Source organism: Falco cherrug, chromosome 5 (assembly GCF_023634085.1).
Source record: "Falco cherrug isolate bFalChe1 chromosome 5, bFalChe1.pri, whole genome shotgun sequence".
NCBI lineage: Eukaryota > Metazoa > Chordata > Aves > Falconiformes > Falconidae > Falco > Falco cherrug.
The window spans coordinates 33667664-33691734 of NC_073701.1; the positions used below are offsets into that span (position 1 = coordinate 33667664).

Here is a 24071-nt window from a genome sequence, read left to right on the forward strand (position 1 = left end):
AGTGAGCTTGAGTTAATATTTATCTCAGCTTGTGGCACAGTGAGAGGTGAGGCTTCTTTAAGCAAGTTCCTTAACAAACACTAGTGCAACCACACAAAAATGTCACTGTATCCCTGACCAGCTGTATTTACCCCGAGACCAGGGAACAGTTGCTTTTAAATAGCTGGGGAAAGGGGGGTTGGTGGCTCCATGCAGTACAGTTTATCTTTCCTTCAAGTGACGATTCCCAGAAAGTCTCAGCACTCCAAGGTCTTTTCACCACGATGTGTGCCCCTGCACACATAAGCAAAATGACCAGGATAAACATCCTCTCTTTAATAAATGTTATAACCGTCTCCCATGTTCCTACTTCTGTAATTTCATCCTGTACTCCATTCCCAAATGCTACAAGTTTTGTGATGTCTGGCACAATATAGCAAACAGTTAATTTTTATTTAAGGCAGTTAAAACTGGGGCCAACCTAAATATAATCCGGTATCATCTCAGACAGGTGTGAGTCAGGCAGGCAGCTGATGAGTTCATGGGCATGGTGAAAGGAGTACCTGCATTTAAGCAGCAAAAGGGTCACAGCTACATGTTCAGCATCCACTGGCACCTTGACTATCAGGAGAAAAAGTGACGTAAGGAGGAAAAGAGAGAAAGAAGGCAAGAAAGATGGTATAGCCCTGCAGTAGCTAGGGCATGTTGGAGATACAAAGCAAGACAAAGGTCAGCTCCAGGCCTCACGTGATCAGCACCCCAAAGCCTCCAGCGTGATGGCGGTGGCCCACCCTGCAAAGCAATATCACAGAGTGCTACCTACCTGACACAAGAGTCCCTCCTCAACATTACATGTAGTGCAGTCACAGAGTAAACCCAGAGCTGAGCAGCCTCTGCCCTGCTCCCCAAAAAGCCAGGAACATGCTGTGTATGTTCCTTGTTTCCCATATCCCCCTGTGACTATAGGGGAAATTATAATGCAGACGGACTCTTGCTGTTTTTTTAACATCTTATCAGAAAGTTGTATTCAAAAGTTTTAAGAAAGTATTCAACTCTTCTATCTCCACAAAAAAAAAAAAAAAAAAAAAAAGAAAAAAGGAGTATTTCCTCTAGAGAGAGGGAATTATTAGCGTCACTGTGTAAGCCCTTGGTGAGACCTCTGAGTAAACAGTGTCCATTACCAGTCACCCAGCTTCAGGGATGAATTCAATGTGAGCAAGCACAGAGTTAGGCTGTGGGCATGGGGAGAGGAAGGAGGAGGCCACCAGCTAGGAGGCAACTAGGAGAGCATGCTTTGTTTAGCCTTGCAAGATGAGAACTGAGAGGAGGTACAACAGCTCTCTATAAATACATCAGAGCAAAAACAGCAACAAGAGACAATAATTACATTAACTAAAAGAAAATTTTGGCACAGGAACAAATGGATGCAAGCTAACCATGAATACATTCAGGCTGATAATCAGAAGATGGTTCCTAACCATCGGATTAAGGTGATTCTGGAAAAGCCTTCCAGTGAATGTTGTGAGAGGATGAGACTTGATTGCTTTTAAGGTAAAGACCGATCAGTTTACAATAGGGATCGAATGACAGTGGGCCTACAACAGCAGGGAACGGACCCAGATCATCTTGTCTGAATCCTGTGACCCTGAAAGAAAGCATTGCAAATTACCTGCTGCAACATATAAAATGTCCTGCAACACCAATTTCCCCCAACACATACCACTCCACAATGCATGCAGGTGTACAAGGCACCTTTTATTATTCCTCACCTGGCCCCAACACCAGTGCATCTTCCTATTGCCTTTGCCATGCCTCCAAACTTTGGGAGTCTGGAGCCTTTTCCATATGTCACCTCTTGCCCATATTTTTGCAGCAGCTCCATTGATTGTGGCACACCATGGCTGGCACTGGTCCAGCTGGCATCCCAAGAGTTTTGCAGGTAGCACTGTCCTGTTGCCAGCCCCTGCAAACTCCACTGCCACTTTGCAACCATTCAGGGAAGTCTGCTCTTCTCAAAAGTTCTGATCTCCAGCTACGACATCTGTAGCCAGAAACAGAAGCAATATGCAGGCTTGGTCCACAAAAAGAGCCATGACCCATCTACATAATGTTAAGAGAAATTTTAGCAATAAAATAATTGCCTCTACCCAGTGCAGAACATCTGCTGAAGCTATGCTTCTGTTCTAAACAGAAAACTGCAGGAATAAAGCAGCCCAGAGTTACAGGCTTTTTTGTACAGGTGAAGGATCATGCCACTTTGACTAAAAAGGGAGAAGCAGGTCAGTCTGGACTGTACAGAAAAGAGCTATAATGGAAAGAATCAAGGTATGAGAGGAGGAAATGAAATAAATTACCAAATCCAAGGAAAAAAAAGAAAATGTAAAACAAGAATACAGATAGGGTTGAATGCTTGATGTTTTATGGGACCAGGGCTGTGAGGAATTATGGTCAGCAAAAACCAGAAAGGTCCCTAGGGAGCAGGCACGGAGGGAGAGCTGAGTGCTAAAAGCAGTGGCATAGGCCTTCTACGGCTCCATGAAACTCAGATTAAACCAATTCTACCTCCCTGGCAGGTGGTAGGGAGGAGGAGATCAAAATCCATGAAAAGAGGCAAATCCAATGATGACTGATTTGTCTGCATTTAGCCTTTCCTCTATGCATATCGCCCCAGTATCATCCCTTTTGCTTTGCCTAACCACATCCAGGAGCGCACTCTTCCTCTCCGGACCCCACTAATCCTGCTGTAACACATGGTACTGTTTCCCCACCCGATGGACGAGGACTCTGTCCTCCCACCTCACCTTACTTCTGCATGTGAATACAGAGGGTGCAGTACGAGAAGCAGGGGAGAAGGTCCGTCCCCACCATGACAGAAGTTGTGGCTCTGGGGAACATTCAGGCCTTCATATTGACATTACAAATGAATCACACACCCTTGCTGCTGCATTAACGACTGTATTCCCAGATGAAGAGGCAAGAAAATGAATGCATCCTGAAAAAAAATGAAGACAAATGAGAAGTAATTTAAGTAAATCCCCAACACTGAAACAATGCAGATAGCAAATCTTTTGAAGTTTTGCTTCTCTAAGGAAACAAGTCCTTGTATTCAAATGACTCACTAGCCTTGTTTATAAATAAGACCAAGGAAATTATACAGCTGAGGTAATTGGCAAGCAAGGTCCATTTCACCTGAAGTCCACTGTAACATTATGGCCATTTCCTCCATACTCATAGCCATAGGCCTTTTAAAATATGTTTATTTTTCACAGAACCTCTCAAATGTAACAAACCAAGCTTCCTTTATAAAGGCAGCTTGGTAGCTAGTAACATACAAGGTAGTGTAGCGTGCACAGAGAAGAGTAGCACTGTGTAAAAAGAAGCAGGCTTTTCATAGACAGGTGGGGATCGGAGGTTTTGATCTAGGTTCCATTCCAGTTAATGCCAAATCATCTTGGAATCTAGGAAAAAAATATGGTAAAATGGGGCAGGAGTGAAAAGGCATTTGTGAGTTGCAAACTATGGCAGGGAGAATTGATAATTGTTCATACAGCTCTGAGTGCTGTATTTAATTCAGTACATAACTTGGTTGTGGGCTTGTGCTCATGTTGCTACTCATTCCTCCTACACTCATTGCCCTTGAGACCCCACTGAACTAAGTACTGAAAAACAATGAAACAAAAAGAGGGCTAACTAAATCCAGAAACTTGCACCTTAGTACAGGCAGGAGAAAATAGGCAGACAAGGGTAGATAGTGGATATAACATGGGGAAAGCAAGACCATATTGAGTGGCTTCATGGGCAGTAAGCCCTTAGCACACAATTATTCTTACATTAAGCATGAGAAAGTATACACATGCCCTAAAACATTCTGCACTGGCGAAAGCATTTCATACAATCTGTATCTCACTGCCAAGAAGACACCTGAGGAAACATACCATGTACCCTTTTGCACTTTGTCTCCCTGGCATGTAGGCAAAGAATGCAAGATGGTCTGAACAAAAGGAATAAGCAATATTTTCACAATAGCCTGAGACTGACTGAAGCTGTGCTTCAGGTCTTAGAAACTGTGGGGACTGTTTGATTTTTTGATTCCCTCATATGACCTCTTATATTTAAGAGTACAAAGAAGTAATTCTGCCAGGTGTTAAGGATTTGAAGGGGTTGTGACTCTCCTAAATGTGCTATCAGCATCCTGACATTTTCCCCACCTGACCTGTATAATCTAGGTGTACACGTTAAAGGGATCCCTGGATTTTCTAGAAAAGGGAAAGGCTAAGCTGTTTGAAAGCACCCAATAAATGCCAGTGGCTTCTGCTCGTTGGTTCCCTTTATTAGCTCTAAAGAATAAGAATGACTGAAATTTTTCTGAGCATTTCTGCGCTGATGAGAAGTGCAGTAGGAGGGACTACATGTTATTGTTACTACTACAGTTACTATTATTAGTATTAGTATTGTTGCTGTTGTTGTTGTTCTGTAGGAGGAAAGGAGCATGGATAGATCTCACCAGGGGAAGTCTGAATGATTGGTGCTTCAGTGGCTTTAAATAAAAGTATCTTGCTATAGTCTCACTTTTGCAAATCCACCTGCAAATTCTTTCTCTCTCCTCCACACACAATCACTGACACACTCCAATGCCTACAAGCCACCTAGCAGTAAAAACATTAAACTGCAGGGGAACTAGAATCCTTTCTCATTCTAGGGTACAGAATATTAAACATACCATCCCTACACATTTACTAGCTATCTTTATCAAATATTTGCCATCAAATGCCAGGCTAATTTAGGCTTTCAGTTTTCAAAGTAATCTATATCCCTGTTCCTTCAGGCTGCACCTAGCCTTTCCCAACCATGCTAATGGCTTATCCTGACTTGCTCCCATTCCACCTCCACCTGACCTGTAGGCTGAGTGCTCCCAGGAGTTAACTCATGTTTCCATATATTTTGTAATATGAGCAAGAAAGATGAAGACTGTAAAATTCTGGTGACAGGAGCTGTGTTTTTGTTGTACTGTGCACTGCCAAATGGGGTAGGGATCCACTGCTGGGACCCCATGAAATATCAATAATCAGAGCTAAAGAGCAGGTCTCAGTGGGTTCAACTCTGGCAAGGTCCTTGTTGTAGGTTTGCATGGCAAAGTTTTGGTAGCAGCAGGGCTATAGGGGCGGCTTCTCCTATGTCTGACAGACCAATGCCAGCCGGCTCCAAGACAGACCTGCCACTGGCCAAGGCTGAGCCCATCAGTGATAGGCAGGGTAGCAGCACCTCTGGGGTAGCATTTTTAAGAAGGGGACAAAAACCTGTGCAACAGGAATTGTAGCCAGAGAGAGTGAGAATAAGTGAGAGCAACAACTCTGCAGACACCAGGGTCAGTGAAGAAGGTGGGGAGGACGTGCTCCAGATTCATATGCAGCCTGTGGCAAAGGCCACAGCGAAGCAGGCTGTGCCCCTGCAGCCCATGAAGTCCACGGTGGAGCAGATACCCACCTGCAGCCCATAGAGGAACCTGCACTTGAGCAGGTGGATGCCCAAAGGAGGCTGGGACCCTGTGGGAAGCCCATGCTTGATGCTGGCGCCCGGCAGGACCTGTGGACCCGTGCAGAGAGGAGTCCAGGCTGGAGCCGGTTTGCTGGCAGGGCTTGAGACCCCACGGGGACCCATGCTGCAGCAGTTTGTTCCTGAAGGACTGCACCCTGTGCGAGGGACCCACGCTGGAGCAGTTCATGAATAGCTACAGCCCATGGGAAGGACTCACACTGGAGAATTGTGAAGAACTGCCTCCTGTGGGAGGGACCACATGCTGGAGCAGGGGAAGAGTGGGAGGGGTCCTCCCTCTGAAGAGGACGAGCAGCAGGTACATGTGATGAACCGACCACAACCCCCATCCCCCATCCCCCATCCCCCGTGCCACTGAGGGGAGGAGGCAGAGATAATCAGGAGCCTGGGAAAAAGACAGGGGTGAGAAGAAGGTATTTTAAGATTTGTTTTTATTTTCTCATTACCCTACTCTGATTTGATTGGTAATAAATTAATTTTTCCCCAAGTCAAGTCTGTTTTGCCTGTGACAGGAATTGCTGAGTGATCTCCCTGTCCTTCTCTCCACCCATGGGCCTTTCATTGTATTTTCTCTCCACTGTCCAGCTGAGGAGGGGAGTGACTGAGCAACTTTGGTGGGCACCTGGCATCCAGCCAGGGTCAACCCACCATAGTCCTGGTCATGAATTTGCAGAGGCCCTTATTCAACTAAAATCAGAGAATGATTTTAGCCAGTTTCACCAGCAGCAGGCATATACATTCATGAGAACATCTGTACAGGCCTTGTGCTCAGCCTAAGGGCTAGCAGGTTTTTACTCTGATGCGTTAAAGCTGCTGGACTTGCAGACATCGATCTGTGCATAGGGGCTGTACCGCTCACTTTGGATCAAACTATACTTTCACACAGCATAAAGGGCATAGGCTTCTATCTGCTTCTAATTCCTCTAGGCCCTACTGTACCACAAATAATTATTGTCACCATTACGTACTTGTTAGGACACAAAAGCATCAGCAGGACCAGAAGGCAGATCTGTAAGGGCTGAGACCAGAATGTCTGTGATGTGTCAGGTTTAACCTCAGGCATGGCTGGGAACTGTAGTCTGTAGGCAGCATGTGACTGTGAACAGCCTCTGACACAGAGTCATGTGAGTGTCTGCTGACATCTAAATAAAAAGAAGATTCCTGCACCAGTGGAGATGATGGGATTTAAGGTAAGAGTTAAATGAGGTTTGTCAAACAGGGACCTCTTGAGCGGTCAGAGTGAGGAAAGGCTAAACTGGTGGGGAAAAGACTTTTCTGACCTGGCTGTTTCTTGAGCTTTATTACCTCCATCTTGAATCCTTTGCACTTAGGAGTGAGCCCTTTAGAAGATGCAGGGGGTGATTTGCCTTTCATTTGATCACCACCTTTGGAAAGCTGATTGGAAAGGGTGTGAGGATTGCACGACGCCTTCACAGGCAGCAGCCCCAGAGCGCTGCTCAGGTCCCCACTCTCCACCCATGCAGTTCCTCAGGCAACCAGATAGGCTTCGCATGACTCATCTCATCAACGTGCTGGCCCAGTAACTGCTTCGTAACAGGATTTCACCCTTTCCCATTGAGCCAGCGCAGCAGGCACAAGCAGCCAACAGCTAACCCGCGCTGCCAGCCCGGCCAGCTCAGGCCTGTCCCCGCCAGGGAGGCTGAGGGGTGGGAGGCACGCCCCGCCAGCACCGCAGGCCCACCCTGTGCCCAGCAGGGCAAGGCGAGCACCGGCTCGGCCCCGGGCGCTCGGGGCCGCGGTGCGCGGCTCACTCGTGCCTCCGGGGGGCACCCGGCACCCGAGGAACCACGGTGGGTGCCTGGGGGCACGGGGGGTGGCCCAGCTCCCAGGCCGCCCCGGCCCCAGCCCTGGGCCCGTGCGCTCGCACCAGCGGGGCACCGAGCTAGGCCCCGCGGCCCAGCGCACGGTATTCCAAACCCCGCCCGTGCCAGCAGCGGCGGGCCACGGCGGGGAAGGATAAACGCGTGGCGGGTGCCGGACGCGGCGGCTCCGCTCAGACCCCGCCGCACGGCGCGCCCCGCCCCGCTCGGCTATCGATGCGCTCGGTAATCCTTCACCCCTCCCTCTCCCCCACCCTGCGGGTGCCACGTTGGAGGTGCTCGACTGGCCGCCCCTGGCCCCGTCGTCGGGCGGGCGTCCCTTGTCTCCTTTTTCAAGATGGCGGCCGCGGGCGGCGGTGGCGCGGCGGGAAGCGGCGGTGCAGAGTGAGGCGCCTTCCCCACCCCGCCGCTCGACACCAGACGGCCACCTGGCCCTGTCGCCGCTGGGGGGCCCCGCTGCCGGGGCACGCTCGGGCCTCCTGCAGGGGTGGAGCCGTGGGCTGGAGTGAGGCCGGAGTCCGCTGGGGTGAGAAGGCGCACGGGCGGGAGCGGGGCAGCCGAGCCCGCTTCAAACGGCGGCGGCGGCGGGAGAGTCCTGACGTCCCCGGGCCCTGAGGGTGCTGGCGCACACGTGCGGGGCGGGGGGCAGGGGAGGGCCGGCCCGGGGCCGGCGCTGACGTTTTCTCCCTCCGCCGTGCGCGGAATTCCCGTCGGGGCCTGGCAGCCCCCGCGGCTCGGCCAGGTCGCTGGGAGCGCCGGCGGGAAACGGGGAGAGGGCCCGGCCCGAGCCGCCGCCGCCCCCCCTCCGCTTCCAGCCCCGCGGCCCGCCGCCATGGGGTGCAGCCTCCCCTGGGGGACCGAAGTGCGGCGGTCCCTGTGGAGTCCGGGGGGCTGCAGAAGAGCAACGCTCGGTCTTGATCCCGCAGGCGTGTGTGTTACGGAATGGGAGACGTGAAGAGAAATCTGTTCCACCCAACCCCTGCGATTACTGCTGAAACCAAAGAATTTGAGGCAGGGGAACCTGGTTAGGAATTATAGGATGGCACTAGTTAAGGATGTGCTTTGTATTTGCAGAGTTAGAGTGTAGGTTGGAGGCCCCTTTGGGAGTTATCTACCAGTCTTTATACCTGTCAAACAGATAAGATTTAAAAAGAGAGTAAAAGTTACACGTATAGCTATAGACAGATACTAGTTTCTTCAAGTCATCGGTGACTGTCTTCAGCTTTATTTTGCTGAGCAGTGTTTAGATTAGGCCCTTACACTCTTGGGCACAGTGCTGTAGTATCACATGTGTTGCCACTGAAGTCCATACAACAACTGAACATCATGAAATGTTGACAAGATCCGGTTCAAAATTGTGAACACACAAATGGCAAGATGCTCTTTTTTTATTGCAAAGTGCAGTGCTCTAGTGTGTATACATATGCAGTGATCTTATGTGTCTACACAAATTCTGTCTACAAGTTGTGGCGCTTGCTACCAACAACATATAGTGGTCAGGATACCAAATTAAAACGTTTTGTGGTGGATGGTTTCCTGAAACCTGAAGAAGTAACATGTATTCCTATGAATTTAAACAGAAACATCTGCTGTGTACCTGCATGCTTGATTTAGTTGGGACTTGTTTCATGTGAGTAACCACTATCAGATGAATATGTTGCACATCCTCAGCCTCAGTCAATTATTTATAAAATTGAGGTACATCCAGGGATGTACAAGCACAAGTTCCCTGCTGTCAGAGGTATTCTAATGTAACTTCAGTGTGGCAAGATTACAGTGTCAGCAAGAATGGATAAACTGCATGGTCTTTGTGGTTGAATGCTTACATGTGTGTGCGCAAACACACAAAATCGGGTAGATGCAGTTGGTTTAATTGCTTATGAGCAAAAGGTTGATCTTTCCATGTTAAGCCGGTCACTGACTGAAGAATAAAAGCTGTTTACTCTGAGAGAACCAGGGTGCAGCTGTTCCATAAGGGCAGTGCCCTGCTGTATGCGAGCAGCTGTGGAACAGAATTATTTAAGTAGAGGAGGCCTGAAACCTGGGAGCTGACAGGTATTGAGGTCCTGCAGAAGGCCTAGCAAAAAGGAGTGCTTTCTTCCATTCCCTCTCCCAGGCTGGCATTCAGAATGGCTGCAGTGGTAGTGTTGGGAAACACATCAGAAGGATGCACACCTTCATTACAAAATGTGCGATCTTTTAATTAAAAATATTTGAAATTATTCTCTTGTAGTACAATGATTTCTGCCTGGTTCCTTCTTTTCCTTCACATTGTCTGAGATTCAAGGGTTTGAAATCTCTCTTTAAACATTCCACTCTGCTACAGTGGCTCCTGATAAAAAATGGCTTTGACACAAGTTTGGGTGCAGTTTTGTGTGTCGTGAAAATCAAACTCTGCTATCTTCTCACCCCCTTCCTATTTTTGTAAATAAAATGCTTCAGTGATTTGGAGATTTTACAGTGAAGAGGGGTGGTCTTCTATATCTTTAAAATAATAGAACAACTACCTCCAATTTAATTAAAAAAAAAAATTTCTGTCAAGCCTGAAGAGTGAGCATGAACTGACCAGAAGGTAGACTCCTTTCCTTTCCCACTGTCTTCCAGAGAATCTTCACTTGATTCAGAGGAAATTTCCCATTTTACATCGTGATTCTTCTTTATGGGAGGGTTATTTTCATTCTCTGTTTCTCAGACCTTTTCCTGTAGATGGGAACGGGGGAAGGAGCCCAGACGTGGCAACACATTCTCAGGCTCCTGCAGGACCACCATGGCTTATGATGACTCCAAGAAGAAAGAAGGTATGACTGCTTCATAAACTCAGAGGGAGTTGCCAAAAAACAAAGGGTACCCTCTGCAGCCCTTGCCAGGCCATGCAGTCAGAGTGGGAAAGGAAGCCAGTATGTCATGGAGCCCTTAAATTTAACCTGGCCAAGTTGCTGGAGGATCCCAAGCCCTTGACTTCCAGGTGTAAAGTACTGGGCTTAGAACTTGAGAGAAATGGGTGGTGTTTCCTAATGCAAACACCTTGATTGGAAACTGCCACTGCAGCCTTTCTTTTCCCTGCTAGGTCAATGGAACAGGAGACCAGGGATAAGGGTATCTTTAGTCATGGTAATATTTTTAGGTCCAGTTGTCTTCAGGAAGAAATACAGGGGTTAGAAATGAAATCTTGAGTGATTGTGTTACAGCATTAGAGCACTGAGCCCATCCCTGTGGTCAGAGTACATATTGTTATCTTTTAGGCCCCTGTGCTTCTTGGGTTTTGTGCATCACTGTGCCAGCATCCCCTGTTACCTTATTTTGTGCATAGCCCACATGTATATCACTCCTTAATGGGGTATTTCATTTCTCCCTTTTTTCCCATTTCACGTAAATCTTAAGAGTTCCTAGAGAGTGACCGAAGTGTTGATGACGCGTGGCTGGCAACTGGCAGGATACAGCGAGAGAAAAAGCGTTCTCACAAGGATCAGCTGCAAGAGGAAGACAAGATAGCAACCCAGGTCAGGAAGTCCACAGAGAAAAGGTTGAAAGTGTAAGGAAATGTGGAAAGCTAGTGATGAACTGGGACGGATGGGTTTGTTGTTCTTTTTTATGTAGAAATGCACATAGAAGACTGCAAGAGCAGCTAGTAGTGTCCAGTATTGTTCTGTAACCTTTCTGGGGAAAAGGACGGGGTCAATCCCAATTACAACTGATTCTGATGTTTCTGGCTATGTAAAATACGGTAGTAGAGTGCTGTCCTAGTCTTTATGTAGAACCTTGCAAGTCATAAGATAACATGAATAACTTTATAGGCACACAAAAAACATTTTTTTAGAATTTATGGTTGTATAAATAGCCAGCAAAGGATGAATATAATGTTAACTGATGCATTGTTATCTTCCTGATTCTGCAGAAAGCCTGAAATGATAGCTCTTGAGAGGTATGGACTTGCCCTATTCACCTCTGTGGGGCCTTAACTCTGAAATCACGTAGTGACAACTTAAGTTTCTTCAAAATTATCCTCTTTGAGCTAAAATTTCTGCTGTAGCTCAAAGGTGATTATCTTTGAATCTTTTTTTGAATTTGATAAAAATCTTGTGATTATTTTAGGGTTTTTTTAATCTGGAAAGAAGTTCTAGCTTAAATTTAGAATTTTCTTCTACCATGCAGATGGAATTCTGTAGAAGATCTTCATTTTCAGACCATAAGTTGGTCAAAAGACAAATAATAATTGGGTGACATGACATATTAAGGACAGTTTTTTGGCCCATCATTTTAATTGTCACCTCTCTACACCTCCTGTCACTTCTTTTATCTTTTTCAGCATATTAAACATGAACTGCTTGCCTTCATTTTCAAGGCTTGCCAGCCTATGCATGCTTAGTTATCTCTTAGCTTTATTAAGAGGTAGATGTCTGTCTTTTATCAACTCATCAGCTGATCTCCACGTGCTGGCTTTCATTGCCCATTTCTTAACACTTTCAAATATGCTTTCTCAAGTTTTCTTGTGTATTGCTTCTCTCACTTGGGGGGAGCTCCCTATGGAGATCTGTCTTTCAGTTACCTTATAGCCCTGTCTTGCTGCAGTGCCTACAAGAAAGCTTGACGCCAGTTAGGTGGCTGATGTGCTGAAACCAATCCTGACTAATACCATTTTTTTGTATTCTCCCACTTATCTGTACCATGCTTTTTACCTCTTACCTTAAACCTACACTGTGGACTTTTGGGGACAGAGTATGTTTCCTTTGCTTGTTTTGGTGCCTAGAATAATGATCCTGGTTCATACCTAGGGCTCTTTGATGTTACAGCAATACAAATAACTCTTAATATCTCCTGCAAATTATTATCTATGTCAGTAGTCCATGTGAATCTCATATTATTTCCCTGTTGTTTGTCAGCAACTTTTTTCTTCTTATTGTAGGACAGTGAGCTTTTTCCGGGGACAGAGCCTCACAAAAAGAAGAGAAAGCACTCCTCCGATGAGTTCTGCTACAGAGGTAAGGTAGCAATCAAGCAGGGGAAGGTGCTAACAGATGATGACTTTAAGGAAAGAACACTGTTAAAGAGTGTCATCAAGCTTTGTTGTTAGCGGTTTATGGGGGAGGAGCACATCAGCCTGTCTTAGGACAAGTAATCAGAAACCTGATGCTGATCAGCACAAGACAGCAGAAGATTAGGGAGAATTTTAAGGTCTAGCATAACAAGTTGCATTGTTGGGGGTAGACGTTTTCCACTCCCTTTTCATTGACAACTTGTAGTTTTCTGACTCATGCCTTTCCTTTCGATATTTGCATTTCTTTTTCCCCTGTTGCGTTACAAGCTGTAACTTTACTTGCAGATAGTATTACTTTCTCTGAATTTATAAAAGTAGAAGGCATCAGGGTGAGAAATTAATGCTTTTGGGTTCAGTTTAAATACAGAAACATTATTCTCACAATTAATAAGCTGCCCAGAAAATGACAGTTCTGTTCATAAAAGCTTAACAGGTATAAGATTTATTTTTGGCCCAGTGAAAAGAGGAAGCTAAGCTGAAATTTCATCAAAATCTGTTTTCAGAATGAAAAAGCTTGTACTTTCAATTCATTGGTCTCACTTTGGCTAAAAATGGCATGAAAACCTTGCACTTGAGGTGTAATTTCAGGCTCAGTAAGGTACATTTTCATCAAAATATGTTATTTCACAACAGAATACAGGGTTTGATAAAACTTCAAGAACTTTCCTACTCTGTCTTCCTGCCTTAAATTGGTTGACCAGCTCAGGCATTACAGCTCCTAAACTGTATCAGTAAGGCTTTGCTGAGCTGGCTACAAGCTTCAGAGCTCTTCTGTTTAAGCCAGGAGGTAAATCTATTAGCTGTAATCATAAATTTTGCAGAATTTCTACTTCACTTCTTTGGGCTAGCATAATGCTGTCTTTAAGGGAATCATCTTGATGTACATTTTTCTTGATCTTTTCCAGGTGTTTCGCCTTTGGATCTACCATCAAAGAAGAAGAAAAAAGCAGTTTCTAGCCCATCCTCAGCTGATACAACCATGGATTTACTCAAGGCTATCACCTCACCTTTGGCCACAAGCTCAAAGTCTTCAAAGAAGACCTCAGAAAAATCATCTTATACTTCCTCTGGTCATTCAGAAAGCAAAAAGGAGCACCCCAAGAAAAAGCTGAGTGGGAGCAGTGGGGAGCACTCAGTGGACGATGGCAGCTTCCACAAATCTAAAAAAATGAAACCTCTCTACGTGAACACAGAGACACTTACTCTGCGTGAACCTGATGGCTTGAAGATGAAGCTCATCCTTTCACCGAAAGAGAAAAGTAGTGCAGCAGATGATGATTCTTTCTCCTACTCTTCAGCACCAGCAGCTGCAAAGAAATCTTCAAAGAAATCGGCTCGAGATGAGCAAGGCTCATTCCTGCTGGGTCATGAACTGCAGAGCTTCCTGAAGTCATCCCGGAAGAAGCACAAAACACCTTCAGACTCTCATCCACCTTCTGAGGGTCTTGGTGCTGACACCTCCCTTTTTTCAGAGGGCCATGGGAGTGAGTATGAGATTTCAGGTGTGGAGGCACCACCAGAATCTGGTTCCTCTTCTGGTGGGGAGTTGGAAGCTGGAGAGCTAGTGATAGATGACTCCTACCGGGAAATCAAAAAGAAGAAGAAGTCAAAAAAAAGTAAGAAAAAAAAAGACAAGGAGAAACACAGAGAGAAGAGGCACTCTAAGTCTAAAAAGAGTTCTGGGCACGCTCCTGTGGCATTAGCAGAAGTAACAGTGTCGCCACCGCCTCCTCCCAGTACCCCCTATGTTCTTCCTCCACCTCCTCCTGCTGTTTTTCATTCAGATGGTCAAGGTGAGAAGAGGAGGAAAAAGGAAGACAAGGAGAAGGACAAAGCTGAGAAATGGGAAAGGGAAAAGGAAAAGGAAAGAGAAAAGGAAAAAGAAAGAGAAAGAGAAAAGGAAAAGGAAAGAGAAAAGGAAAAGGAAAAGGAAAGAGAAAAGGAAAAGGAAAAGGAAAGAGAAAAGGAAAAGGAAAAGGAAAGAGAAAAGGAAAAGGAAAGAGAAAAGGAAAAGGAAAGAGAAAAGGAAAAGGAAAGAGAAAGAGAAAAGGAAAAAGAAATGGAAAAGGAAAAAGACAGAGAAAAAGTAAGGAAAAATTGGAGGGAGAATTTTGGTGGGTGGTGGGTGGTGGTGAATTAGGCACTCCATTACAAAGGCATGTTAAATTGAAACAGAAGAACAACTAATACAGAATCAATGGTTTCACTGAAGCATGTTAGGAAAAATGTGTAAGCCACTGTGATTTCTGTTTGTAGCAAAAGGAACATGTATCATTGTGGTTTTTTGGCACAGGAAGTCCTTAGCCGATAGAGGTTCTTTGAAAAAGTTGTGCTTAATTTGCTCAGTGCAGGTTATGTACCATGCACAGCTGCACCATTTTCTAAGGTAACTGGTTCTAGCTGTTGCCAGGCAGACTTTTGGACTAGTGATGTAGATCATCATTACAGTTCCTGTTAAAAGGAATCAAGCTCTAACCTGAGAAGTGAAGGTATTTACACATTTACTCCTCTGTTCAAGTGAAATTCTAATTCTTATAGACTATCACATGCCCAGTTTTGTCCAGCACGCATAAATTCAGTTTTCCATGGCTAGTGTATAAAAATATGAGTAGGAAAAGTGGTAACTAGCATATGAATGAGTTTACAGGTGATATAACTGCAGCTATGTAAGTATATAAATGGGGAAAACCAGTTTCTGTATGTTCAAATAGACAAGAGTTGCTTTGTGTCAGGCAGTGGGCAGATGTAGCCCAAATTTGTTCAGCCATTATTCTATTCTGTTTGGTAAGTTTTCTCTGATCATAGCTCAGCCATTGCTTATGCCTCTGCTGTCAGTGTACTTCCACTGTCTATTTTCCTGCCAATTTGAAGTGTTCTGTAAGGATGCAAGGAATGGAGCAAAATGTTAAGTTGAGGACTGAATTGTTTTGACAGATTTATAATAGGAACTCTGAATAGTATAGCAGATATTTTTTTTTGTTAAAGTTTTAAAACTGAAGTATATTAACAGAGTTGTGTGTCGATCCTAGATTTAGAATAGCAGGTTGTTGTAACTTATGAATTAAATGCATTGATAGAGTTGTTGCAAGATAAGCCTTGTGCTAAGACTGGATCTAGCTGGTTCCTATGCTTTCATAAACACTAAATTCAGCCAGAACATGTAAAACACTGCTTTTTTAGTTCCTGGTCTGAGCACCACATCTGTAAGTCTTCAATAAATGCCAAAGTCTTGCTAAGTTCAAGTAGGTCTCATCATAATTAAAAATCTTTGTTTCCTTTTCTTCTTCTAACTAGCCAAAGAAGAAAAATATGTCTGCCTATCAAGTGTTCTGTAAGGAATATCGTACAACTATTGTGTCTGAGCACCCTGGAATAGGTGAGAGAATAATCTAGCCTTCTCTTCTCTTGATTATACACCAGTCAGATTAATTAGCAGAATGTATCATCTCTTTTTCATACCATCTTAATTTTGATAGAATGCAAAGAGTTGGCCGGTTTTCTTTGAATAAGAGGTGGCAGAGAGGACAGGAGTGGATTTCATTATTTGATTTCATTGCATTTTAACCAAGCTGTGAATCTGGATACCAAAGAATTGCTAGCTCTTTCTTTCCATAGTTACCTTCATTGTGTTACCTTCCCAGCATTCTTTATTTAAAGACTTACCTTCATTGCTGTATGTACATGTGACTTTATATTCCTGGTATAAGGGTTTTTTTCCATCTTAAACAGTAACGGGAATGCACAGTGGCAATCATTTTCAGGACAGTGTGGAGAGTTCCAGTTGTGGAATGGGTAGCTTCTTAAAAGTGTATGTATGGGCTAGGAAATTTCCTGTGTTCTCTCCATGATTTTATGATTTCATTTGTTTTAAACATTTTTCTTCTTTCCTTCTGCCAGATTTTGGAGAACTAAGTAAAAAACTGGCAGAAGTATGGAAGCAGCTACCCGAGAAGGATAAACTGGTGAGTGTGTGTGAGATGGTTTTGTAAAATCATTTCTGTAAACTAAGTGCTTAGGTCAGAATGTGCTGGCAGCATTGCCACCATACCTTAAAAAGTGCTACTTATGTCCCTGAAGTATGTAAAGGTGGAATGTATGGAAATTTTGCTCATGTGATCATAAAAGCATCCAGTTTCTTCTCGTGGTATTGCTTCACCAGTTAGCTACATAACATCATTCTGCCTCCAGGTCCTGGCACCAGGTAACAGAATTACCTAATGTTATGAACCTCTCTTTTCATGCCATGGTAACTGCAGATATGGAAACAGAAAGCTCAGTATCTCCAACACAAACAGAATAAAGCAGAGGCCACCACTGTGAAGAGAAAGGCATCATCTTCAGATGGTGCACCAAAAATAAAAGGTAATTGTTGTACTTTATTTGCTGTGGTCTTTTTTTTCTTGGACAGGGAAGACAGTGTTGCCTGTGGGGTAAGCAACAAAGGTCCTTTCCTGCTTCACACACCTACCTGCTTGCTTATAAGGCTTGACATCAAATCATATTACTCAAAAACAATTTTTCTGTGAGAGTGAGAATGATGTCAGCATTTTTCAAAAATATTTCCGTGTCTGCTTTGTAGAATGGTACTGTTTTTAGCAGCTTACGGATTGAAATCATAGAATCATAGAATGGGTTGGGTTGGAAGGAACCTTAAAGATCAGCTAGTTGCAACCATGGGCGGGGACACCTTCCAGTAGACCAGGTTGCTCAAAGCCCCATCGGACCTGGCCTTGAACACTTCTAGGGATGGGACAGCCACAGCTTCTCTGGGCAACCTGTTCCAGTGCCCTCACCACCCTCATAGCGAAGAATTTCTTTGTTACATCTAATCTAAAGTTACCCGCTTTCAGCTTAAAGCCATTACCCCATGTGAAATGTAAAATAAGAAGAGGCAACACGGATGTTCAAGTGGAGTTAGTTTGCTGCTAGAGGAAAATTCTATCATATCTCCCAAACCAAATCCTCCCAAATTGCATTCAGCTGAGGGAGATGTTTTGTACATGTAGAAGCCAAGCTTTGACTCCAGAGATCACAGGACCAGGTCCACAGAACTATTTAAGTATCTCATGCCTTTGAGATTTGAACTTTACTGAGTAAATAGGCTAGTAAGTAAAAGAATGAAAGAAGAGAATATCAAATTAATTTGTGTGTTTCCAGCTTCTCCAACAGGGGTGATTTCCCCTCATAAGAAGTCCCCCACCAGCACTGTGGTGGTGTCTTCCTCACCAGCCAAAGTCCCTGAGACAGATCCTATTGATGTAGCTGCACATTTACAGCTGCTGGGTGAATCTCTGAGCCTTATTGGACACAGACTGCAGGAAACAGAGGTGAGTCTAACCCTCGATCTCACAGTGATGCGACGTAATCTACACACAGGATTGGGGGGGATTATTATTTTATTTTACTTAAAACCAATACTTTTCTGTTAGGATTGAGAAATCGGAGATGGTGTGTCCTGTTTCTTTGATGCATTGCTGTTCTCAGGGAAATAAAAAGCCTTGTTTCTTAGTAAACAGTAGGCATCAAAGAAGAAGGTCCTTCACAGCTCTAGGTCCTTGAAGGCAATTCTTAGTTTAACAGACTCTTCAGTCTTACTGTATGTTCACCTTGGATTTGGTGCTTCCTTGCTATCTTTGCCAGTCTGTGGCTCAGTTTCTATTGCCATCTCACACATTCTAAGAAAACCATCAGCCTTTACCAAGATGTTTCTTGCGTGCCCTGTTTTCTGGAAGTATCATATTGCCAGTGCTTTGGATAGGGGCTACTATTGTTTCAATTCACCTAGTAATGTAGAAAATGTCATTTTTTAATGTTTTCCTGCTGTTAGTGATTCTATGCATCCATACACATGTACACACACACACTTTCAGAACTCAGCCCAGCCTGTAAGGTGAATATGTATTTGGCTGAAATGATATCATTGAATTTTATGGCTAGTGTGATCATCTCATCCTACTATGCTTGCTTGTTTTATCAGTAGTAAAATAAATGTTCTTGAGTTTTGTTTCTGGTATGACTGAAGTCATTCTTCAGAGGAACAACTGGAGTAAAATCTCCCCCTTTACAGAAACAAATTCCCTTTCCTGAAAGTATATCAATGACTAAAACATTAGTTACAGGCTTAGCATGTCTTTAGACTTCAATGATAAAATAACTATTGTCTTTAGGACTCAAGTAGTTAACAAAATAGATGGTACAAAATGGCAAAGAAATTACATTACAAAAAATGGTGGAATTGTTTTATACAGCTGACAACTTTCTGACCTTTTCTGTTGTCCCCTGCTGTTCTCCTACACCAGCATGTTGCCTACTGAATTCTTAAATTTTTTGAGCCAGCAGTCTGTCTGTGAAGTGCATGGCATGGTTTTGTTACTGTAAATAATGAAAGTGGACTAGAGGAGCTCCAGAGTGAAGATGCTGTATCCGCATGAGAACCAATACACTTGTGAAAGAACCATAATTTCCACTACTAATTCCACTACTAATTAGTGGAATTTTTTAATTCCTAAGGTAGGAATTACTAATAATTTCCTACCCTGCTTTTTTTTTCCGTACTTGCAGGGAATGGTGGCTGTTTCAGGAAGTTTGTCAGTACTTCTGGATTCAATCATCTGTGCTTTGGGTCCATTAGCATGTCTGACCACACAACTACCTGAGTTGAATGGCTGCCCTAAGCACGTTTTGGTGAGTTCCTTGTGATTATTTCCATTCTAGCACTGTTAATTTCAGTAAAGTCCAGCTAGAGTTTTTTGATTCATCACTCTTACGATGTGATTATAATTCCAATGCAATCAGAAAATTGTTACGGTCATGCATTTCTATAGAGGAATATTTCTTGAATTTCTTTCAGATGTTGCTGTTGTATGATACTGTGCAACATTTTTCCTCCCAGTAGAGGTTGACCTAGTGTTTGTAGCATTGATTGCAGTGTGCAGGTTTAGTGATTGAATAAATCCATCTGAATCAAATAAAAGCACCTGTACACATAGCAGTGTTTTTTAAAGGTCTAATTTTCCATAAAAATAAAAACCACCTTCTAGCTGCTGTGTATCACACAATCTGTTTTTTCTTTAGTAGCATAAAAAATAACTTGTGATCTTGGGATTCCTGATGTGATTGAGTAGGGCCTTTTACACGTGGCTGTAACCTTCTCCAAGGGAAGAAAAATAGTCTCTGTTTTAAGGAGCTACATAACTACAGGTTATTTTCCGCTTTAAACTACACTTAATATTGAGCCCTGATTTAGCAACAGCTTGTGGTATCCATGTAGCGTGGTGTGGACATAAATTAAGGTGGCAGCAGCATAAAAGGAATCAGGAGTCATACCTCCAACAGGAGACATGAATAAAGCAGCAAAGGAGTGGAGCAGAAATGAAAAATAAATATACAGTCTGCAAAAGTTAAGAGACTAAAAACAAATCTGTCAGAGAGAACAAGAAAAATGGGATAGGAGTTAGCATGGTATAATAGGGCAGCCCAAACATTGATTCAGAGAACAGACTGTTAACAACAAAGTCGACAGCTTGGGCTCTGAGCTCGCACAAACTGGCTCTCTGTGCAAAAGCTGAGTCAGTAGGGTGTTCCCACCCTAAGCCATGGAAGAACATGGTATACTTTTTTTCCCTCTTGCTTGCCAAGTGCGTTTGGAGCAATGACACTACATGACTAATGGTGTGTATATTGGAAACTTAATCAACTTTCTGTTATAAGAAGCAATGGAGCTTTAAGTGGATTAAGGCACTTACCCTTCTCTTCTGAAAACCAGTATTGTATTGAGACTGGATAATAAATAAATTACTCTGGTTTTTACCATGAGAGAGATCACGACAGCGGTGTGCCATGGTGTGGATAAAACTGTCAGTGGTCGTGTTGCGTGTTGCACGCATGCAAATTCTCTTTTCAGTCAGTAGGTGGCACTGTTAAATTCGAGAATCTCAACTGGTACAGCTCCAGCTCCTCTGTCTTCAGCAATTAAAAGATGGTGTATCTAAGGCCTTCTTCAGCCATCCAGCCACAGGCTTGAGCCTACTGAAATAGTGCATTTGAAGAACATACAGATAATATGCTGTCTTGTTTTCTGATCTGCAAGAGAAGGACTCTTACTGTCAGAATTCTGTTATGTTTTGCAAGGAAAATTGGAAGGCACTTTTTCCCATCTGACACCCTATTAGTGAGTGTGTTTGAAAGATTTTCTCTTTACTTTTACACTATAGAATTTCATAAAGGACTTTTGAGTGTAAAGTAATTTTTTTTTTATATGCTACAGCATAGATCACTTTTCTGAAGTCCTTCATCACTAGTTTTTCCCATGGTTAATGTGATATGGTCAATGTGCTTGTTTTAAAATCAAAGATAAGAGTGTGGGGTTCATAAGGAGGAGGTCACATGAGGAAAGCCTCAAGCATTTTCATTGTTTCCAGGTGCTTACAAATACTGAGACTACCTTTATGTTTAGTTAATTTACATTTCCAAAAATGTGAAAATAAGCCTAGCAGTGGTGGTGATGACTAGGCACATTTGGTTGTCTCATCATATGATAACTTGTAAGACAAGTGAATGTGCTTAGTACCCTCATCTGTGTCATTTTTTAAGGATTTTGAGTCATTAACCAACACTAAAAAATACTAAATTTCTTTTCCCAGTCAAACACACTAGACAACATCGCCTACATCATGCCTGGACTTTGATGGGAAAGGATCCTGGAATGTACTCAACCTCTGCATAGCTGACTTGTGTACATATGCACTATGCCGGTGCTCCCAAAGGGCTCCGTGTGTAGGGTTTTAAAGTTTTCTATCTGTATAGTATATACATAGGATTGTAACAATTTGGCTTCTATTTTATGAAAAGTTGTGAAGTTAAGCTGAGAAAACCCCTATGTGTTGGTGGGTTAAATGTCCTCCAATCTTAAAGTATTTTGTAAGAAGAATTCAGAAAGCTTTTGAGATACTGGCCTTAAATTCACATCCTTTAGTGGGGGAAGCAGCCAGAGAATGGACTTTGCGATATAAAAAGCATCACCATGAGAGGGGTCATTGAAACAGGTGGCCCAGAGAGGTACTTGACTCTCCATCCTTGATGATATTTAGAAACTGAATGAGCAGCCTGCTCTAGTTGGACTTTATTTAAGCAGGGGGGTGGACCAGATGACCTCCTGATATCCCTTCCAACCTAAAGTATTCTGATATTCTATGGGTAGGTAGAGATGATAATATGTTTTGGACCAAGGAATAGAACTGAACTCTTCACCAGCCTTATTTCTAGCTGTTCTTCAGTTTAAAATCTACTGCTTGAGGGGAAAACTGGATAGCTGATCAAAGATACAGAGGTCTTTGCCTCTTGGTCAATTTTTCCAAACCCCCCCCTCTTCAGTCAGTAGTAACTGAAAGTTTTCAGCGTCAGCTGGCTGGTCTGGTAGCTGGCATTTGAAGTAAAGTGGAAGATGACAACAAATTTAATCTTTTCTTGCGGACTTGCACCCAAATTGCCATTAGCATGATGTATCAACCAGCTGCATTGGCTTGAGAGAACGAACCTCCTGCTGATTTTTCCAGAGCACAGTCAGCCTGCTTCGATGGAGAAAAGCGTGGAAGCAGATGGGAAAAACTTGGATTGCTTCTGCCCATTTTGCATCTGTTTTGTGAACAGACACAGACAACTTTGGTTTCTGAGATTGTTCATCCCCCATCCCTTTCACCAGCCGTATTGAAAGAGCCATGGTGCTGCTGCGAGGCAGTGATTAATGACCAGTTTGAAGCAGTTATGGCTGAGTAAGGCACATGTGGGTTGATTGGACCGATTCCCTTTCCTTCCAGCCACATACTTGGTGTTTGGTTTTCTACTCCTCTAGAAGAGGAGCCGCAAGAGAACACTTTCTTATAAAGGCTTTTGTGTGTCTGTATGTCCGTGTATGTGGTGTTCCTATCATATGTATTTAACTTCTACCAATATCTGTAACAGATTTTAATTTATCCTGTATATTTCTCTGCGTGTGTATATATATATATATATACATAATTTAAAAGCAAAAATGCCTCCCTCCACCAATAGTGTGTAGAAAATATGAATCGTTTGCCTCACCCCACTTCCTGCAGGAATCAGCTGTATGTGTATAGTAAGCATTGGCACTGCACGGGGAAACACCAGAAAGATCTTACATGTTTGTAGAATACAGGCTATCTTGTGACGGTAGGTAGAACAACTGAAATACAATTTGACTCCAGTCTTTCCAGCCTCATAATGTAAGAGCTTTAAAAAGATGGAAGAGCGCTTTTTTTACTGCCAGTCTGAAATCTGCCTTCTGTTTTTCAGGGCAGTTGAAAGTGAGCCATCCCTTATTGTGGCTGAGCCCCAACTAAGATTTAAATTAAATCTTTAGGTGTGCAGGATGTCCTCACAGGTGCAGGTGTCCTCTTATATTCCCCAGCTGTGCCTGTACAAGGTAGGCCATCTCTTACGGAGCTTTTCACAGTGCTGTGTTTGGTTTTCTCAGCCAGTTAGTGGAGGAGGCAGAAGGTACGTGTTCTCGACCCAAGCCCTCACACCAGAGCATACATGTTTTAACAGTGTATGACTAATCCCAGTGAGCCTGGAATTGGGAGGGGCCCAGGAGGGAGGGAGTCCAATCCCACTTCGGATTCTGGCCTGTACTAAAACACCCGCTATTGGGAAGAGCATAAAATAAGTGTCTCTTTCCAGCCCTTTGCAATGGAGACCATTGTGGTGAAGGGGTAGATCTGCTCTCTAAGGAACAGAAGGGAATCAGCTTTAGGTTTGTTGTCTGTACAATGGAAAACTCTTGAAGAGTGAAAAACACACACAGCCCTGGTGTATTATATTTTTATTAAAATTTGTACACTTTGTATAATCTGTATCTTGTGGTATTTGGTACTAGAGGGAAAACTTTGGCAAGACTTAGCAGTTTTTATATTTTTGTTATTTCCTTGCTGTTTGATCCAGATTATGTCACAATTATACAAAGAAACTTTTTTGTACTGGACTTACAATATAATTGTGTTTTTTAATGTTTGGAGTATTGTCCTTAATTTCTGGCATGCACTGTGCTTTCTGCAGCTGTTGTTGCTACTAGTATTTAGTGTTTCTCAGCAAACACTTCTCCTTAAACTCACTCAGTTTGCAGGCAAGCTATTCTATTCCCACTAGCGCTGGTCACCCAAAATGTCGCTGTAAGGGGCACTGACCGTTTGGGGACCTCTCCGAAGGGGGGACCTGCCACCGAGCACCGCAGATGGCATCGGGGCTTTTCCCTGCTGCCTCACCCGTTCAGGTTCGTGGCACCTGGGGGAGAACAGTACCTGGGACTGGGGGCAAGGCTGGGGGGTCCATCGTGATTTGCGGTGGTTACTGACGTCCGCATGTCGCGGGTCAGCGTTAGTGGATGGCAGCCACGGCTGAGGCCGGGAGGGCGTCGCAGAACGCGGTGCCCGGCCGCGCAGCTGGTACCCCCGCTCCCTACGAGTCCGCACCGACACGGGCTTACGGGGAACTGAAAATCTATCGCGACAGGCTGTCGCGTATCTGGGCGAAGCTGCAGCGCGCGGTTTTTCTGCACGGGCTGAAGCGCAGCGCGGTGTTGCGGGGAGCGGTGGCGGCTCTCGGGGCCGGGAGCCTCTCGGCTCCTGCGGGCCGGGGCCGGCCCCGCG

At 44.0% G+C, this 24071-nt stretch overlaps 2 protein-coding genes across 7 annotated transcripts in view; both read left to right on the plus strand.

Annotated features, from left to right (window-relative positions):
- Positions 1-5145: 5145 nt before the first annotated feature.
- MCM5 (minichromosome maintenance complex component 5) overlaps positions 5146-24071 on the plus strand; it is a 70477-nt gene continuing 51551 nt past the window's right edge. The window contains exon 1 of the mRNA XM_055712807.1: positions 5146-5154. Within this exon, the coding sequence (XP_055568782.1) occupies positions 5153-5154 (2 nt within the window). The 5' untranslated portion in view covers positions 5146-5152. The remainder of the gene's footprint in view (positions 5155-24071) is intronic.
- HMGXB4 (HMG-box containing 4) lies at positions 7655-23432 on the plus strand. Of its 6 annotated transcripts, none has more exons than XM_055712802.1 (11): positions 7655-7899; positions 10755-10873; positions 12277-12352; positions 13314-14337; positions 14446-14494; positions 15703-15784; positions 16306-16370; positions 16665-16770; positions 17566-17735; positions 18970-19092; positions 21051-23432. In XM_055712802.1, the coding sequence occupies exons 4-11, from the start codon at positions 13388-13390 to the stop codon at positions 21093-21095; spliced, it is 1590 nt and encodes a 529-aa protein (XP_055568777.1). In that variant the 5' UTR covers positions 7655-7899; positions 10755-10873; positions 12277-12352; positions 13314-13387; the 3' UTR covers positions 21096-23432. The 6 variants fall into 6 exon arrangements, with proteins under 6 accessions (XP_055568777.1, XP_055568776.1, XP_055568778.1 ...); XM_055712803.1 differs by adding an exon at positions 10066-10171 and having other exon boundaries at positions 7766-7899; positions 13314-14494; XM_055712801.1 differs by having other exon boundaries at positions 13314-14494.

Bases quoted from the DNA above. Each gene is read 5' to 3' on its own strand.
- HMGXB4 (XM_055712803.1), top strand. From the start codon at position 10,141: ATGGCTTATGATGACTCCAAGAAGAAAGAAG. The intron at 12,353-13,313 runs GTAAGGTAGCAA...GATCTTTTCCAG, and splicing joins CGATGAGTTCTGCTACAGAG to GTGTTTCGCCTTTGGATCTA. The intron at 16,371-16,664 runs GTGAGTGTGTGT...TGGTAACTGCAG, and splicing joins TACCCGAGAAGGATAAACTG to ATATGGAAACAGAAAGCTCA.